Source organism: Cebidichthys violaceus, unplaced genomic scaffold (genome assembly GCF_023349555.1).
Source record: "Cebidichthys violaceus isolate CVI_PGR_0920_01 unplaced genomic scaffold, fCebVio1.0.p SCAF_23, whole genome shotgun sequence".
NCBI classification, from domain to species: Eukaryota; Metazoa; Chordata; class Actinopteri; order Perciformes; family Stichaeidae; genus Cebidichthys; species Cebidichthys violaceus.
Window position 1 is genome coordinate 9,105,515 of NW_027176406.1, and position 19,708 is coordinate 9,125,222.

The window sequence follows — 19,708 nt, forward strand, 5'->3', positions numbered from 1 at the left end:
TAAGGCTTGTTTGTGCAGTAGCTCATTTTGATGAACACCAACGTACAGCTTCATGTCTCGCTTTCAGTTTCAGGGAACGCATTCTCACTCATTCCTCCATTTTTTTTGGCACTTTCTTTCTTCACCTCAATTGGATTTCTCACATCATTACCAGTGTTTAGTGACAACCGTAGATGTTGAATGTCCTGCTGATTTAATGAAACTTAACGACTGGGCTAGCCCTGCGAACACATACTAATGTCTTTTGCAGATGGCAGAATGGGAAATCAGTTATCTTTAATCCCTGCTGCTGGGCTGGCACTGCCAAAAAGCAGCTATCACTACAACTGGTAATAAAAGTTGGCACAGATGAAGTGAGGCAAGAACATTTAAATTTTAGCGAGAACCACTAAAAACTAATGCCAGACATATAAAACAGAGGGGGAATGTGACAGAAATACTGACTGGAATTAGAGGAGGCAAGATGTATGGAAAGAGCCGAAGCAATGGGTGTGTGTGTGTGTGTGTGTGTGTGTGTAAACTTGCTCGAATACACGCACTAGCATGCTAATGCAAGCAGCCAGTGACATTTCCACAAACAAAGCTCAATGTTAACAGTTTTGATTGACTATTTTTGGTTTTAACTATTGAATGCAAGCACTGGTCAGGCATGTTTATTGTTAAAAATAGAAACATCTACAGCTCAGTGTATTTTTCAGATCTTGTCAAGTGGTCGGTTCCTTTTTTGGTTGTTCCACCAGAGCAGATGTTTTTTTGTTTCTTCATCTTTTTTTCCCTTCCATACAGGATAGTGTACAATGAAAGAGACAAGCTCTGCTGCTAATTCTGAGCCCAGAGAGGAAGGAGAGGGACATTTGAGTGAGCTGCCATCTTTTATAATTAAAGGCCACGGCAGCACGCAGGCCCTCAGACTGCACATGTGGTCTCACTGTGTGGAAGTGACGAGCGAGAAAAGCAATGTGAGAGAGGAGAGAGAGATTTCTCTCTGGGGGCTAAAGTTTTACAGCATAAATAACAGCGCTGTTCTTTTATTGCAGCGTAGAGCTAGTTAGTCGTAGTATTATAAGTATATAGAAGAGTGTCATTTTGTTCTAATCCTGTTTGACTGTTTCACTTACATACTTTAAAATGTTTGTTTTAACTTTTAAAAGTTCCCTCCTTTTCTTTTGACTTATAGGTACTAACCAATGTTCTTTGACAAACTGCAAGGTTCTTCTTGAGAACCCATAACCCTACAAAATAATCTAGTTACTTCATGATGTGCTCCTTGGCCTTGAAAGAAGGTTACTGTAGGTATCTAGTTAGTAGACAAGCTAAAACCTGTTTCATCAATTTCTTACACTTTGCCTCTTCTTGCGTTGTTTTGTTTTTGCAAAGGCCACCATTCAAACTCTGTAAGTGCAGTATATCTATTACAACAACCTCATACATGCACACTGCTTCAGCATGTGGAGAAATCCAAAGCTTGACAGGCCTGCCATACTAGTTTCGTTTGCTAAGCTTTGTTTAAAGGAAGGGTTTATCGGTGGCTGATCCTTCAACAAATAGGGGATAAGAATAGGCATAGGTTTCAGCAACATGTATTAGATTAGGATTACTTTTTGAGGGACAAATATGTATTATTCTTCAACCAATCTTTTTATAAACATCCTCAGTATGCTTCGTTAAATTTACAGTAAAAAGAAATGAAAAGGGATGGAGCATTGTGGCCTACAGCCTGTCGTGTCAGATAAAACTTCATCTCACAACACAAAGCATCAGAGTCAGAACTAAGGCTTTATACACACCACTGTGCACTGTGTACTTTACATATGGAATTTGAAATGGTTCAAAATAATCACAGATCAAAACAGTAATTTATTTTAAGTGAGTAACAGCCGATACAGTTGGTACTGTCCAAGGCAATCAAAACATGTGTGGCTTTGAGAGGAGAAATATCTACAAATGCCTACAAATGAAATGTGTGTATGTGTGGTTTATGATCATTGTAACATTTAATATTTACAGATGAGGTATCATTGGTATATCAACTGCAATGTGCAGAGAAATACCCCTTGACATTAAACTGAGATATGTAGCATTTCAAAGGACATTTGGAAACAGTAAATGTAATGAAAATATAAATGCAGTCAAAGAAACACTGCTTATAATCAATAAGACATAGTGGTTTATCATGGAGTATGACATTTTCTCCAATGTCCTGTCAATAAAAACATATTCAGTTTTATGTCTTGCCTTGTCGTGTAATAAATACATTTCTTTCATAAAAGAAATATGTAACTGTTGTATTTCAAATCAACAGAAACTATAAATATCAGCTTATTTTATAAACAGAAGTAAAATACTATATTCAAAGGCAATGATTCTAACTTTCCCTTTGGTACGGTCTTTGCTTCTAACTTCTGTATAACATTAACATACAAGTAAGGAAATGGTTTAATAACTAAGCCATTAACTAAGTGTGTAACTTGCATATTGCAGCACTGTGTCATGTCGGCTTCTATCTTCCAACAACATGGTGGCAGTTCTCCGGCTGCATGTCTTGTTGAGTCCACTGTGGCAGGATTCAGTTTGTGGACTTTTTATTCCTCTACCCCATCCCTGAGACGATAGTCCTGTGGAGCATTAAACAGTCAAACTGGCTTTTCTGTGGGCTATGACAGGAATCTCCTCTATCAGTCCCAGCCAAAGTCTTGTCCACTCATCTGGTAGAAACGGTGGTTGAAGGGCCTGTAGAAGTCTCTGAGCCTCTGCAGGACCTCGGAGGGGATTTGGGGATGGGGTCTGCCCTTAGATTTTCCAAGGCAGCGAGGTCTGCTGCTCCCCTCTGGCTTTTTTAAGCATGGAAAACCTTTGGTCTGGTTGAAGTAGAAGTGTTTGTCTGAAACAACCCTTTTCAGTCCCAGGAAGTCCTGAACTCGGCCCATCTCCCCAGCCGGATCGGACACCAGCCGCTCACCGCTAACAAACAGAAAATGAGACAAAGGGAAGTGCTGAAGCCAGTTCTCCAGATGTTTGGCGTAGAGGCCGATGCGCACAGCACTCCACGTTGTGTCAATCAGACCCGTAGAGGAGTTTTTTAAAGCCAGGCTCTGGAAGGATGGAAGGCCTGGGTTCTTGGACAGTGTCTGGGTGTAGTCAGATACAGCCCGCGTCACAGGATCCCTGACCACAACAATGAGCTTGGCTTGGCAGTTCATAGTGCAGACCCGGCTAGGAGCCTCCTTTGTGACGAAGTAGCTGGGGGTCTTCTCCATGGTGATCTGGCCGTCCAGAGTCCGAGGCATCAGGTTCCTGAATAAAAAGGAGAAACTGGTCAGACACTGAATTCTGATTCAACTCTCAAAGCCATAATGGTGCAGAATGTTTCACACTGTAATATATGTAGATGATTTAAAAGCTTGATTGGTTGTGCTTCTGGCTTTCCACATATGTTGTGCTCTTCTAAAGCAGTATTCATTTTTGGGCAGCGGAACAAGCTGTAAACACAATACTGACATATTAACACCGCCATTTAAAGTGAACATATATATATATGGCTGAAGTGTTAGCAAAGAGTTACCTATACACATCCAACAGACACACAGCAAAGTTAAAATCCATTTCGAGTTGTAAATTGAAATGTAAATCAAATAGTAACCCTCCTTTTAGCTCTGATTTTGGTCTCCACCAACTCCTGACACATAGACGTTTTACCATTTGTTAACATAAAGATATTGATTAATGCAGCTTTAAAAAGACAAGTGACAGTAGCATTATTGCTTTATATTTTGTGAAATTGCACCATTAGGGTATGGTAATGTTTTAAGATCAGGGAAAATTACATCAAGAGATAACGTAAACACATTATATACGCGAAACATTAAAGCTCCCCAAATTATGTGTGATTAAAGGTCCATACACTGTAGTGTGTTTATGTACCAGGGCCTCAGACAGCCCATTTGAGCCTCGCTGTAAGGCCTGCACACCAGGACCATCCACTCACTATGGGCCTGATGAGACAAAACCACAAAGCCTCAAGAACCACTTAACAGCAATTTCCTACAGATTTTCACCCCCCTCCTTTCTTCCTGCAAGAGCAAAGTGCCTCCCCCCCCCTCCCCTCACCTCCCCTACGGGTTCCTACAAGGACCCGAACAGACCAAACAGACCAAAGTCAGGAAGTGCAACCAGGATGGCAAGCAGCTGAGCTCAGCTAGTGTGTTAAACATATGTCTGCAATGAGGAGAGATGTTGTAAATAAAATGGCAGTGAAAAGGCTCGGATGCTACTATATCGCAGTGATACATTTTGCATAGTGATACCATCTATATCAATATAACCCAAAACAATAATCTATTGATACAGCTTCTTACATTGTTTAAACTTATGTTTGTTTCCTTTCTATTCTGCTAAATGTGTGCATCTGCTATCTCATAAACTTTCAGTACTATCTGGCAAACAGGCATTGTGGGTAACATGGTATTCGACAGATCCGGTGTTTGACGTTGACGAACTGCGTGAGGCAAAATTGTGGTAGATTTGGATTTCACAGACAAATTGTTTTGCTTGACAAATGAATGATGAGTTTAAAACAGCAAATGAAATGTCTGCAGTTCATTTTTTAACACATCTTATTTGTTACTGGAAACAGAGAGCTCTCTTGTGGCTTTCCATAAAATAAACAAGTAATGGAGCCTGTGTGCTTTATTTGTTTCAGATTTGAAGCCTTCATAGAGTCCAAATGTTAATGACAAGAGGCCATTCAGAAATTAAGTTTAATGATGGAAGTCCAAGGGAAACTGATTTCCATTTTGGCAGTTGCTCTAGCGAGATTGTCTGTGGTCAAACACTGATTTGATGATTAATAAAAAGTAAACCATAGAATTGTAAATAATGGTCCATTAGACTTGCTGATTTATATTTTCTTTATCTTCCATCTGAGAGAAATAGAGACAGGCAATGCTTTAATGTGTGAGCAAAACAGGGCGGATGAAACTCTAATAAAAAGTACACTAGGCAGCGATTGACTGTGGTTAGGAGCAGCATCAGTCAGAAGTCAAACTACAGGTTCCACTGACTTCACTCCTGCTGTGGTCAGAGAGGTCTTAAATGAATAGTTTGACCTTTTGGAAAACATACTTATTCACTTCCTGTACAAGAGAGTTAGATGCATAGAAATAGATTATTTTATTTTCGATGATTAGATGCGAAGATTGATAGCACTCACATGTAACTATAGTAACATCACCGTATGTAACTATACGGCGAATATGAAGCTATCACCAGCATGCCTGGCTCTGTCCAAAGATAACAACATCCACCTCCACAGCACCTCTAAAGCTCACTATTTAACACCTTGTATCTGGTTTGTTTAGTCTGTACAAAAACAAAAGTGTAAAAGCAACATGTTGTGGTTTTAGGGGGATTGCCTGTCGGACTATTTCTTGGCCCAGTGCAGCTACTTCCTGCGTCCCATAAAAAAACAAAACACATGTTCTCTTTATAGTTTGGTTTTTGTAAGGATTAAACAAAACAAGACAAAGAGCATTAGAGGTGCTGGTAGGAAGATTTTGCAACCTTTGTGTTGGAGAAATTTATCATACCGTTCTCTTAGTTAACTTGTATTGCTTAAAACCTGCAGAAATGCAGACGAGGCCAACCAGACTAATTTAAATGATCTCATGTCAAAGGTATTTTAGTATTTCTGACTTGCAGTAGTGTCATCCTGATCTCACCACCTAACCCTCTTCCCGCCAAAAGGCTGAGGACATGGCCTTGGTGGGTGCATCGGCAGACAGAGGAGGACAACGACATCTGCCAAGGGGGGGGGTGAAGGGAGACGAGATAATGTGTATATATACTCTGTTTTGTCTATTCGTTGTTGTTAGACCTCCGAACCATCCGTGGGGAAAGAGCTCTATCCATTCAGCTGAATTATTTCAAACTGTCTGTTCATTAAATATATATTAAATATATATATTAAATATGATTTAATACTTTAAGAAGTTCATCATCTGGTTGTTTCTCACAGGGAGGTTAAAAATATTTTTTTCCACCACAAATTGGCAACGAGGATGGGATTCTTTTTCCGGTTTCAGGATCGGAGCAGCAATCTCGAACTCTGCCTGACGACAGCCTCTCACCTTCAGTGAGGAATCAACTATTATTTGCGCTTCTGTCGTCTAACAGAGTCCTGATTACTCATCCGATCCCATCCCACAGAGCAAATCTTTCCAGTCTTTGTGCAAAGCTAAGCTAACTAACTGCTGGGTGTAGCTTCATACAAGTAGCACACAGACATCAAAGTAGCATCAATCTTCTCATCTAACTTTTGGCCAATAGGCCTATTTCCCTATATTTCAAGCTATTCATATAAAGTTTGAAAAGAGCACCACGAACATAACATGAATATGATACTGTCCGACAGAGTGGACTAAAAAAAGACCTAGAACAAAAGCTAAAACTGTATGTTGAATAGTTTATAATTTTGTGTGCTGCATCTGTCTGTATCTGTTCTGTATTTATGAAAAAGTATTTGTTGTCACATGTTCATGGACATGAGTGTGAAGGAGGAAAAACATGCCTTGTTCCTGTGTAAGTTTTGAGTTCCCCCCTTTTCTTAAAGTTGAGCCATTTCAATCCACCCCCATTAAACGATCCCCCTAATAAAAGACCATTAATTGATTATTATCCAACTACAAGAGCTGCAAATGGCCTATCGCTGCCTGTCTGTCCTCTGTTTATCTGTGTCTAATCAATACGTCTGTCTCTATGACAGATTGTTCACTGAGTGTGCGTGCGCTGTGTGTGTGTGTGTGTGTGTGTGTGTGTGTGTGTGTGTGTGTGTGTGTGTGTTTGTGCACATATACTCATGTGAGCGTGGAGGTGTCAGCGTTTACTGATGAGAAACTGAGCGCACGTCTCCCTCTCTGTCCTCTCCTCTTTCATCCATACTCCTCTCGATTTGTCCTTCACTCCTTCACATAAGTGTCACTTCAGTAATTGACCATAAGTTGTCTTTCCATACTCATGAATAGTTAATGAATTGTGGCTCCCCCCCTCTGTCCTCGGGTCTCTATCTCCCTCATCACAATCTGTCTCATTATCAGAGAATCAATAAAAGCCGTTTTCTATCATAAATCTGCTCCTGTATGTGGTGTCAGGAGAAACTGTAAACAGATATGGGATGATTAATTTTTTGACAGTTTTCTCATGCATGTTAATGTGATGTTATGTTATATATGTTTTACATATATCGGGTAAATGCCTTTCAGTAACTGTTGGGCAGAAAGAGTAACTCTGAGCACGAAGATGTTTTCTATTTAGCCCAGTAGTGGCTGACTAGCCACATTAATCTGGAACTCCCTGCTGCTTAGAGGATGTAGCACTTTTCCTCCCTGAAGTGCTACACCGCTGATTACACTACTGATATGTTCGAGGCAGTCTGGATCAGAAGATTAAATACTAGCCCTGGCAACAAGGATGTAGCCAAGAGACTTCCTGCCCCCGAGATTATGGGTTCTCCCGCTGTACCAATCTGCTGCAGCGCCCTAACAAAAGGCATTCTGCACACAAAGCAGAGCTGATTGCAGACAAAAAGATCCCCAAAAATCAAATTATCATGTAATTTTCTAAAAACAAAACCTGATCTAAATTTCCATGGGTTATTATTTTTGTTTACTGGACCATCTATGCTAAACACTGTCTTGCTGAAGGAGACTTCGGCTCAGGCAGACATCTCAACGTCCAGGCGCTTTTAGAAAAAAAAAACTAAATTAACGAGGCTGCGGAAAATCAAGGCAATAAAAATGAGGAGAGCAAACAAACCGAAGGAAAACATTTCCCAGCAGTGCTGCTGTGCTCAGAGGGTGACAGAAGAAGCCTCAAGGCCACGAACGGCCCGTCAGGCTGCCAGGATGAGTGTGGGAACCTCGGTTTACGCCTTCATGCCTAGAGGAAACATATGCTACTATTCTCCTCTAACCAGAAAAATCAAAATTAAACACAGAGCAGTTTAAAAGAATTGTTTGACATTTTGGGTAATACGCTTGTTTTCTTTCTGGAAGTTAGATGAGAAGATTGATACCGATCTCAAATGTAGTATTAACCTTCTCCTAGGAGTGTACAATTGTATTTCCCAAAATACCAAACCAGTGCTTTAAGCATAACCTGGATGCACTGCAGTGAAAAAGCATGCACCCCTTCAACATGCTGCTGACACTGTCAGTGTGATACTACCCAAGACCCCGCACACACACACAAGAGGAGTCATCATTGTCTGTGGGATACTGAGGGCGAATGCCGCCATTCTGTCTATGTGTTCTTTGTCTAAACAGAAACCTGAGCAAGTCACGAGGCCTAAAAGTGCCATAGAAGTTGGAAAGAAACGAAAAATGAACGAGTGCAAAAGCCAAACGTAGCCTGAGGACGGGCTTGACACTGTGCAGCATAATAAACACTATTTCACAACAGCTAGGGACACAGTCTGCATAAGAGCTAAGGAAATACTCAACAAAAACACTTAAAACCTGGAGGTGAATTTCCGGCGCTTTTGCAGACACCCGTCAACTCTCTCCATAGGCAGAGAGAGGAAGTGATCCCTCTGGGGAACCACATGACTGGCAGAAAGACTGTTGCCACCCACAGATTTTAAATACATTGTTATCAGATGATTTTATGGAAGTAGAGGAGGGATTTCTCAACAGGAGGTTAGCTGAAGTGCTATACTCCCACGGAGTACAGTGTTTCACATTTTCATTTTTGGTGATTTACTGCAGGATACCGTTGCAGTGGGTTTGACTGTATGTGTGTGTGTGTGTGTGTGTGTGTGTGTGTGTGTGCGGGGGGGGGGTTGGTTGGGTATCATGCACATGTGTGTGTGGGCTTTTCTATAAAGAAATGAAATACTTTTTGTTGGTCAATGGATAATTAGTGACTGCATGGCATATGAGCGGCCAATCATAATTAGGAGACTTAGCAGGATGTCAGTGATACTTTTCTGGGGAAATCAGCCATGGCTTCAGCATTTGGCACATTAAAGTAGCAGAGACATTGACCAGAGTTGTGGTGCCGATGAATGGATTTCCATGCAATTTGGTACCCCTCATGATAAACTGTAATAAGTGGTCCCTTATCTTTTCGTCTATCGCTGCTGTGAATCTGATGACAAACTTTCAGTGTGTGACAGTTTTTAAGACTTGCATGCAAGGGACACAATTTGTGCCCAAAACGTATTGATACCCAGTCCTCGTACTCATATTAGTCTGATGCTAAACAGAACATTATGATTGCAGCTGTGTTGGTCATTTATTACAGTTATGAGAGTCATACTCAGACTTGCTATTTAGATTTGGATCCATTTAAAACCATGTAATTGTTGATTATTTGTGATAAAAAAAAAAAAGTAATTGTTTTTTAATTTCCCTGGGGTAATATCATTGCATACCCATATCATTGTATTTTGTATTGGTTACTCCAATCTGTCCAACTGAGCAGGACTACCACGCATCTGAAACAGCTCACTTTGGCCAACTGACACAAAGTATTTTCTTCACTAGCTAACTGCAGTCCGGAGCTAAAACGGCACAACGGAAAGATTTTATAGGCGCCCCGAAATGCACCACAATGCGTCTCAAATTATTATAATTCCCACCATATGGGGTGTGAGTGTGGGCCTATTCAAACCGTATAAAGCCATCTAGACCCAACTCCAGCCAAAACCCAGCACCATTAAAGCTCAATACAACTCAACACTGCAGAGACCACTTCCTGGTCTGTTACACCAATCAGTCGTGTTCAGCCTCTATCACTTACGGCCTCAGGGCTGCACACAGAATGAGGTGTTGGGAAAATCACCCTCGCTCTGGAAAACGCTGTCCCATGCGCATTGGAGTCCACTTTTACCATTTCAACTGTCAGATATCTAGAGTGACATGGTAAGTGTTTGAATCTGACCTCCTAGAAAAATACTGAAATATAGGAATGCAGTGTTGAGATGACTTATGACAAATCTCATAAGCTCTTAAAGGAGGTAAAACAATACATTTTATTCCACAATTACTTTAATTACAGAAAGGACCAGTAATATTGATGTAAAAAATTAATACATTGAGACAATTTTAAAGAAATAGAAAAGTAGGAGGGTTAAGGAAGATTTTGTGGCTTTATTTTGGAAGATCATCATTTTTCTTATCTGATAAAATTGATCTAACAAACTGTATATTGAGTAGCTTTAAACGACGCATACGTTACACCAAAGACCGGCATAATTCACTTGTTGTCATCTCTTCTTATCCTTATTTACAAAAATCTATGTGTTTTTAATTAAGGACCAACGTCATCTTCAGCAGCGCTGTCATTTCTCCTTGCCCTTGTGCTGCTGCCCTTAAAGGATTTATATTACATTTTAATAGCAATCCGATCGGGCACGGCCTTTGGTGTCAGGACCGTAGGTCAGCCAATTGACAAGCTTTCAAGATATCGATGGTGCTTCTGGGCTGGTGTTTTTTTCTCAAATGAAAATACAGAAATGCTTCTTTTCCATAAATTAAATACATGGAGAATAGTTATTTGTGTTCTTGGATGTTAATTTGGATCCAAGGGCACACTGTTCATCTCTTTTTTTAAATAACAACTGCTTGTTCTTCTGCAAGACAACAACAACGAATGTTTTCATTTTAACGTCATCAAGGAACTGAAGATACAAAAAAAAAAAGACAAAGTTACTCATTCCAGCCCACATCATGGTGACAAAGCCGTGAGAATCACAACCATTGTGCCATGAAAAGCTGAGGTTTTTCAATTTTCTGCGGTGGCTCTCCAGTCCCATATGAAACCCATCACTCCATGAAGTCCCCTTAAAGCCATAAAACAACACAGAGATTCATTAAAACTCTGCTTGATTCTGAATGCACTATTTGTGGCTTTTCCATTCCTGTAATGGGCTCATATGCACACATGCAAAGGAGAGAAGAGGATGGAGAGACGGGCTCGGAGGAAAGAGAGAGAGATCACTCAAGATTAAAGCAATGGAAAAAACAATTTGTCTCAAAGAAGACAATGCTGTTGGAGCAACATGCACAGGACGGCATTGCTTCGTCTAAGAAGTGTCTACAAAATGTTCAACAATTTTATGATTTCGATGCATTTGAATATGTTTTTTTTTCAATTAATTATGGCTGAAGTACAAGCATGCAGAGGTCATACGTGTCTGAAGCGGACTGTCGATAAAGTAATAAGACAATGTAAGTTAATTGGTGCTATACTAAGATTAAATTAATGATCCGGTGACGTATTTGTCTGCATATCTATCGTTGGATATGACCCTTTTAACCTCAGAGCTGCAGATCAAGCAGGGAACTTCAACAAAAGAAAATGTACAAAGCTCAGGGTTGCTTTTTTAGAGCCTGTCAAACAGAGCAGCCTCGTACCGAATCAGAGGAGAAAGTACGTGTGTGTGTGTGTGTGTGTGTGTGTGTGTGTGTGTGTGTGTGTGTGTGTGTGTGTGTGTGTGTGTGTGTGTGCAGTGTTAGCTTCCAGATGTGACAGTGAGTTGACCCGCTGTTCACTGACAGTCAGTTGACGAGGACTTGCTTGTTCCACATGGATGAGCTCTTGCTGTCACTGACACACACAGCAGAGCTCCATGACTTCCAGCGGAATCACTGTGGATCATTGCAGATGACAGCAAACAGATTTCCCCCAATTTCTGGGATTCAGTGACAACAAGGGACTCATCTTTCCGTGATTTCACCCGGGATCACGTTGCTGCTGTCGCCATTGTTGTGTTTATCCCCTCAACTCTTCCCAACCTTCTCCAGCTAAGTTTACTTAAAACAGAAAACAGACTATATAAAAAAATACCAGTATTTTTAGAAGATCACACCCTTCAGAAATGATTTAACTGGACCACCTGCCCTGCAGTCAAACCTGTCATTGTCACATCTTTATAAATGCTACAGGAAATTTGGCATCACAACTAAATTTTATATTGCACATTTTTCTTCTATTTTGCTTTTGGAGATATATTTCATTAGAACTGAAACAATTACTTGATTAATAGTTAGATTATTCCATTAACAGAACATAAACGATGAAAGCAAATTCTGATAATCAATTAATCTTTTATTCATTTGTATTTAAGTAAATGTCAAACCGTTGCTGGCTCCAGCTAAAGATGAGTTACTTTTCTTTGTCATACATGATTGTAAACTGAATATCTTTGGGTTTTATGCTGCTATTTAAACAAAAGAAGAAATTCTAGCATGTCACCTTGGGCTCACATTTTTAGTTGCAGCTCTTATTGTGACTGATCTTACTTTCACGGACCATGTTGCTGTCGCTGCCGCGTTACAGCACCAACCAAACTGCAGTATTAAAGCATAAGATCTTTACAGCACCAGTCGGGTTAATTAAAACACACATAAAACATGCCCTGGAAACACCAGGTCTGCCACAGGTATTTCCAAATGAAGACATCCTCTACACTTGAAGAAGAGTAAGGAGGAGTGAAGCCAGACGAGAGGGGGAAAAGAGGGAAAGAAAGCGGTGAGAGAGTTGATAAAAAAAAGAGAGAAGGATGTATTACAGCAGAGGAGAGAAGTGTGAAAGATTAATAAAGGAAGCAAAGTGCCAACCTGCATGTGTGTGTGTGTGTGTGTGTGTGTGTGTGTGTGTGTGTTTATGTGCACTGAGAAGAACAGAGAGGAAGCTTAGAGGCATGTTGAAATTATCAGTTGTGAAAGTGTTTCCATGTGTCCTCATGTTCTCAGTTAAAACACAGCTAAGAGGCATGAAAAAGCCAAGAGAAGATTAAATTACACCTTAGAGTTTCATGCGCCATCATGCTATCAAAGTGCTTGTTTATCAGGGCTCTTCATCATGTCAAACCTAGCTCTCTCCTTATGGCTCCTTTATTACTGTACAGTATGCTAACAGCAGGTCAGTGATAATATTCTGACACTGGTGAGTGTTTGAGTTAAACTGGGATGTTCTCCGGGAGCTTGTAGAACATCTGGAGATGATCAGAATCAGCTTAATCCAGACCCAAATCCTTCTTTAGGGCCTTAAGTACACCCAAATGATAGCTCTGGTCAACCTGGTCACCCCAAATCAGCTGCTGTCGCTGAGACAGTAGCCGATGAACATTTTATGTGCAACGTCATTGTGACATGCAGCCAAGACCTACACTTCAAGTATATCAATCAGGCGTATATCCTTTATATGAGGAAAACGTATTAGATGCTGTTTGCATGACTCCCACTCAGAACAGGGTTGATACTGGATGTCCCGGTGACGGGTATAAATGGTGTTTAGATGACTGTCAAGATGATGAACTGCTCCCCAGAGAACCCACCAGCCTTTTTGATTTACAGTGCCAGCATGCGGGGAGAATATTGGCTCCCTGAAATGCTTATATGGTGATCCGAATACATCGGTCTATTGACAGGAGACATCAGCACTCCTGCACAGGTGAAACCACTTCATCTGACCCTTCACCCCGCCATACATCATCTCTGTCTGGGATATCCAAAGATTTATTAAAACAACTTGTCATTTTGGGACACAATGCACGTCGAGTTTATAGTCAGTCTATAATGTTTAAAACGGATTAATGCTATTGACCCTGTGTGCCTTTATTTGGATTTATGTTATTACAACTATACATAGAAGAGGTGTAAAAAAGAAAGTATTTGCTACCGTCTTTCAGTTTTTAATTCGCTGCCAAAAATGAGCTAAAAGGCAAGTTGCGTGTGCATGTGTTTGTTTGTGTGTTGCCTACCTGTACCACTCCAGTCCTTTATCATAAAACCTGTCGAAGAAGTGAGGCTCGGCACCGACCGCCCTCACGTCTGGGTGGATGCGGAGAAACTCCAGCAGGGCGCGGGTTCCTCCTTTCTTCACGCCGATTATAATCGCCTGCGGAAACCTCTTGGTCCCGAAGGTGTTGGACACGGGGATGCCGTTTCTCTCGGCGCTCTCCTTCGCGCTGTCCGGCATGTGGAGAGGCAGACGCTGTCCCGGCGCCTCCACCTGCGCCGCGTCCTCGGAGGCTGTGCGGTTCCGGTGAGACGGTGCGTCCGGCAGGAGACGCGGCGAAGGACGCAGCTCGTCCGAAACTCGGCGGGGATCTTCCAGAACGTCATAGTCGGAAGCCTGCTGGCTGTATAAAGTTCTCGGAGCCGAATCGCAGAATCCGGTGAGGCAGTAGAAGAAGTAGGTGAAGATCAGGACCATGGTAAAAAACACCGAGACTTTGGACAGCACCTTGCCAAAGTTGAACCTGACTCTGCATCCACTACATCCCATGAGTTGATCTCCTGCTCGGTGCCAAAGGGCCAAAACGGGGACAGCATGCTTCTTCTTACTACATTAAATGTATCTCCCAGAACCTGTTGCGCAAAAATGAGGCTTCACATGGAGACTGGAGAGCTTCAGTGGGATGATGGTTTTGTCAAAAAATATCCTCATAATAGTTGTCTCTTTTGTCAGAAAAGACAGAATTTAATCCTCGTCAATGAAGAAAGTTTTTGACATTTAATAGGACTCGTTGATTTGCAGTCAGATGAGACTTCCAGCCTTCTGCGTCTGTGCGCTCTGAGGTCTCCAGATTCTCTCATTCAAGGTTTCTCCTCTGCCTTTCCTACGCCCTTTATTACACGTCTCCACCCCTCCCTCCTCCAGCTATAGATAAACATGCTTCATGGGGACATAAACTACAAATAGAGGCTCCTTCATTTCTACATGGCAAACACATTCAAATGTATTTTTTCATTCATAACATAAATTACATTTCGGCATTATTAGCATATAAATCATCTCAAGGAAACCACTTGATGCACACTTAAAACCCATTGGGAGATTTTATTTATGGTGGGTCTGTGAGTTAAATATGAGTCTAAAATTATTTATATATTTTTGTGGACTTGTAAGATGAAAAACACATCTTGAGTACATTATTATGAGCTACTGGCACATCAATGTTTTACAAATGTAAGATGACCCTGCAGAAGAAAATCCTTCTTGTCCCTTTGAACCCATATGATAGACGTCTCTGTGAATAAGAGAAGCCCCGAGGATGTCTATCCAAAACCTCCTCTCCCTGCACTCTGAGACTTAACACTGAACCAACACATAGTCAACATGGTGACAAGTCTCCCCGACACAAAACAATAGGCCCGAAGCGAGGAGGGGGGGGGGGGGCCCTGCGACTGCTCTGTCCCATAAATACAGTATATGAGGCTGAGTGTGGCACCTTAGGGGCTGCACAGGAAAGATCAGCACCGGGATGTTCCCTCGACTCTGTGAAGCCGGAGCAGGTATAGAGTTTCTTCTGGCAAAGAGATGGAGGTTGAACCTGAGATGGAGTTCAGACTTTGAACCTGACTAACACACCAAGCAGCTGTTTGAATGGACGAGGGGATGGAAAGAGAGTGAAGAGAGGTAGAGGGGAACTGAGGTAGATAATCTGTCTGAGAAAGAGGCGCACACACTCACACACACACACTTACACACTCAGCCCTGGGGCGCAGTATGTTTCAGACAGAGATAGTAAATTAGTTTGGCAAAGTTACTGTGTTTGCTAATTGGGGATTTTAAAGTTCTCTATCTTTATTCAGCTCTCTTGATTTATATCCTCAGAGAGAGAAAAAAAAGGTTGTTTAAAAAAACTTGAAGAAAATCGATGTCTGTATCAATTTATGAAGCTACCGCCAAGACTGGATACACGGGGAAACAGCTAGCCTGGCTCCGTGCAAAGGTAACAAAATCTTCCTACCGGCACCTCTAAAGCTCACTTATTAACACTTTGTGCAAGTGTAAAATTTAAAGATTGCTGTTTTATGTGCTGGGTAGTTACTTGGCAACCAGCTCCAGCTGCTCTAACAGTAACTCCAGGAAGTTACTGTTACCAAACTATGAAATAGAGGACCCTCTCCCTATGCAGATACTGTATGAAGGGCTCATTCTAGAAAACACAATGACTCATAGTTTCAGGTGATTATACACTAACGAGAACATTACTTTAATTTGTGCCAATAAGTTCCCCGAAACCCGACACACTGTTAAGGAATATACGAACTCTTCAAAGTTAAGCATTACAAAGCCTGTGATTGCAATTTTGGTCTTCAGAGATGTAAAACCAGGAAAAAAAAAAGTGAGACAAAGGTCTCTGCGGATTCTGACATGACCCAGGCAAATATAGAATAATGATATGTTTTGCAGCACAAACAGCCATTGTAAATCCATCCAAAGCGAGGCCAGCCTGGCACTGAGGAATTCACAGCTTTGGAAATGACTGTCTGCTGGCTAGAGGCAGATTCAGTCAGAATGAGGTCAGGATCCAGGCTTTGCTTTCATCAGACATTTTATTTGCTTTTCCCTCGCGCTAATTGCTCTAGTTGGAGTTATCCTGACAGGTTTGGACCCAGAAATATAAACAACGAGATTAAAGAAACAAACAGGCGGCAGCAGTGTTGAGGAAACAAATACGACATACAAGTTGTGAACTGTGCCTGTATGTACAGGATTGAGGTTGTGTAATAAGTCTCTCTGTCGATGTGTGTTTGTGTGCGGATTTCTCTTCATCTTTGTGTACATTGATATGCGCTCGCCTTCATGTGTAGGCGTTTATGCATGCATGTGTGTGTGTGCAGTCCAGACTACATCTCCAACCGTGGTGCCTTCAGGTGTGTGCTGTTGCATCCCTGTGTGTACCATTGATACAGATTTCCATAGCCAGAGGCCCGCTGATGGCGTGTACATGTGTCAGCCATTAGAGCAAATTAGAAATCCTCCTCAGCAAAAGCAGAATGTTCCACTCTCATTTAGTAATTTCCAGTATGAGGAAGAAGCTGTCGGCCATTTGCAATAGCCACAAGATACCCGGCAGACTCTCCTTAAAGCCATCATGACAGATCTTTGAAACCACCGCCCAGGAGATACGCATTTAGCGGTGCAGGGGTATGGCTGTAGTTTCCTACAAATGGAACCTTTTATTGTGTCTGGAATGAGATTTAATGAAGTCCAGATTGAGGATGTTGGCTACTTTGACTATATCAGAGGACATTCCCACTGTTGGATCTACTGTTCTATGCGGGGATGGGGTTATTATCCCAAAAACAATCCAGTTTAATGCTCACAGTGGTGTCTGAAGTGCAGCTACTTTGAAGAAATAAAGGATGTCACACACACTCTCTGTTATGTTAGATGCTCAATGGCGAAGCCCTCAGGTAGGGAGGCTCACTGAATACAGAAGCCAACAACAAAGCGTCTGTGATGCCCCACCTTCTCCTGGAGCCTTCCCAAACTTTTATCTGCAAACCTAAGCAAAGTAAGTTAGAATGATGAATGGACGACGAGACGGAGGACTGAACAAAAAAACAACAACACTCTGATCTCTCCAACCACACACAATGTTTTTCCCCCACATCCTCCTCTTCTCCTCCCACCCTTCATCCCTCGCGTCACGTCACACAACCTTCGCACAGGTGCATCGTTCTTTTTCGCCTCCAGGAGGACTTCCAGACTCCCAGACTTGCCCTGCAGCTTTATAGAGACATCACTGAAAGGATGAATGTACTAAAGATCTGAGAGGAGGGATGTTTGGAGCTTACGCAACAACTTTCAACGGCCTTGAAAGCATTAAACAGTGTTAGACCCGCATAACGCCTCGAGTTCAACATGGGAGTAATTTATAGCGGAGGAAAAGTTTTCTGCAATTCATTCCAACTTCCTGAGGGTTCGATTTGGGAAGCACCCAAAGCCAGGAGGTTCAATAATGTAATTGATATACACGTATAGAGAGACAAGCCCTCAGATATTCTTCAAATAAACAAAAATGCATGCAAGCCCTCCTCAACCGCCACACCAGCTGCACAGAACAATTTTCACTGCGTCTTTCATCTGGGCAATGAAAAACAAAATGCCTTTTCGGGGAGCAAGTCTGCGCAGGAGCCTCATGTTTTTTTAAACTGTTATTTACCTTCTCTTTGCTTGATTTTAGCAGTGGAATCAGGAGAGTGAGGATCTAAAGAGAATTAAACTGAATGACAATCATGTCATCGCACAAGCCGCAGACCATTTGGGAAATGCCTTCTTCTCTAATCCGCAGCTCTGCGGTGAAAAGTGGGATCGTGGTTGGCTCCTAAGTGATTGTGGGTGTGTTGGGAAGGGCGGAGGCACAAGGAGAGGAGGGAGGTGAGGGGAACTTGCGTGTGCTTGTATGTGTTTGTGTCTTCATGACAGAAGACGAGTGAGAGCGAGCGATAAACGGAGTGAGAAAGAGGTTAAAAAAGAGACAACCGTGATTAGTTCAGTGTACAGTTTCATGCCTCCGAGCTCACTTCGGGGGATTCACCGAGACATGTGGCTGCAAATCTGACAGAGTCGTGAAGGTGAAACATTTTGAGCTGCAGTGACTGTATATTTGAAGTCTGTCAATATGCGTGCAGAGACTTTTATTCCTTCAGGGTGTTATGCATGCTTCGATGTGCCTGTGGGGGCCTATTGTTCCAGTCTGCGTGCACATGTTCCACTTGTGGTACCCAATCCCAGACTGTTACTTACTGAAATGCTTGTGGGCTACTCCATGTGGCTTTCCTTCATTGAAAGGCCTCGTCGTCTTGAACGTTGATTGCCATGACGTCAGCTCCAAACCACACGCTGCCTTTTATGTGTCACTGTCACCATCTATTTCCGCCCCGTGTGTGAAAAACAACTTTCTTTCCATCTTTGCACTCCACTGACACGGACGGTTGGATCGAACACTGTGCTACTGTTACCGGGCCAGAATCGCCACCCAAATGGAAGTGCTCGTTAATTTTCACACTCACTCGTCTTATTCGAAACAATCAGACGGGCTAAAGATGCGTGTGAACGAGCAATTGGGTGACTGTCTCATTGTCCCAGTGAACTGGGAGCTGTGTTCATTTATGTAAACAAGTCAAACCTGGACGATCTCTGTAAATAAAAAACATTCATCAGATGGGTGTTAACTGAGTGTAATTACTGGTGTAAAACCACAGCAGTTTGTCTCTCCACTCCCTGGAGTTTCCCATGTTTTTCGAATTCCAACTTGTCACATCGACTGTGAGAAAAGAGAGCTGTCATCCTAAAAAAAAACAAACTGCTCTGTCCATTCCCTCACCGTTGAGTCAGGTCTGCTAAAATAGTATCACCTGTCCTGTGAGATCCTGCAGGCCAGTGTGTGTGTGTGTGTGTGTGTGTGTGTGTGTGTGTGTGTGTGTGTGTGTGTGTGTGTGTGTGTGTGTCAAACTGTTTCATGCTGCAGAAACAGGAGATGGGCTTCTACCCTGTGGGGCCAGTCTGCATTTCACAGGAATGCAAAATCATGTGCGACTCAAAGCAAACCATCAGTGAGGGTGCTGACGGTTGTTTTGGCCAAAGGGGACAGGAGTGGAGCAAATATGTGACCCACCAGGAAAAAAACATGCCTGGTGGGAGATAAATGAACTTTAAAATTGGATTTTTCACTTTAGGGATTGATGATATTCAGTTTGAATCATTTAAGTTTGGTTCAAATATCTTCCTGTGTAAAATGGTCACATTGCTTGGACAAATACGGTATAATGTGAGTTTTATTGTCGTTAAAAGCTCCATTCAAACCAAATACAGTAACAGGAACTGGCATGATTGGAGGTAATCTCAAACAATTCTATGACATTGGGTGATTTCTAGTTTGTTTTCTTGTTGAGAGGTAACTGAGAAG

The 19,708-nt window shown here is 42.0% G+C and overlaps 1 protein-coding gene across 1 annotated transcript; it reads right to left on the bottom strand.

Moving 5' to 3' along the window:
* Positions 1–2,239: 2,239 nt before the first annotated feature.
* Positions 2,240–14,552, bottom strand: LOC137878709 (heparan sulfate glucosamine 3-O-sulfotransferase 6-like). Its single transcript, XM_068719093.1, has 2 exons — positions 13,763–14,552; positions 2,240–3,294 (listed from the first exon to the last, which is right to left on the bottom strand). The coding sequence occupies exons 1-2, from the start codon at positions 14,287–14,289 to the stop codon at positions 2,676–2,678; spliced, it is 1,146 nt and encodes a 381-aa protein (XP_068575194.1). The 5' UTR covers positions 14,290–14,552; the 3' UTR covers positions 2,240–2,675.
* Between the last annotated feature and the right edge of the window lie 5,156 nt (positions 14,553–19,708).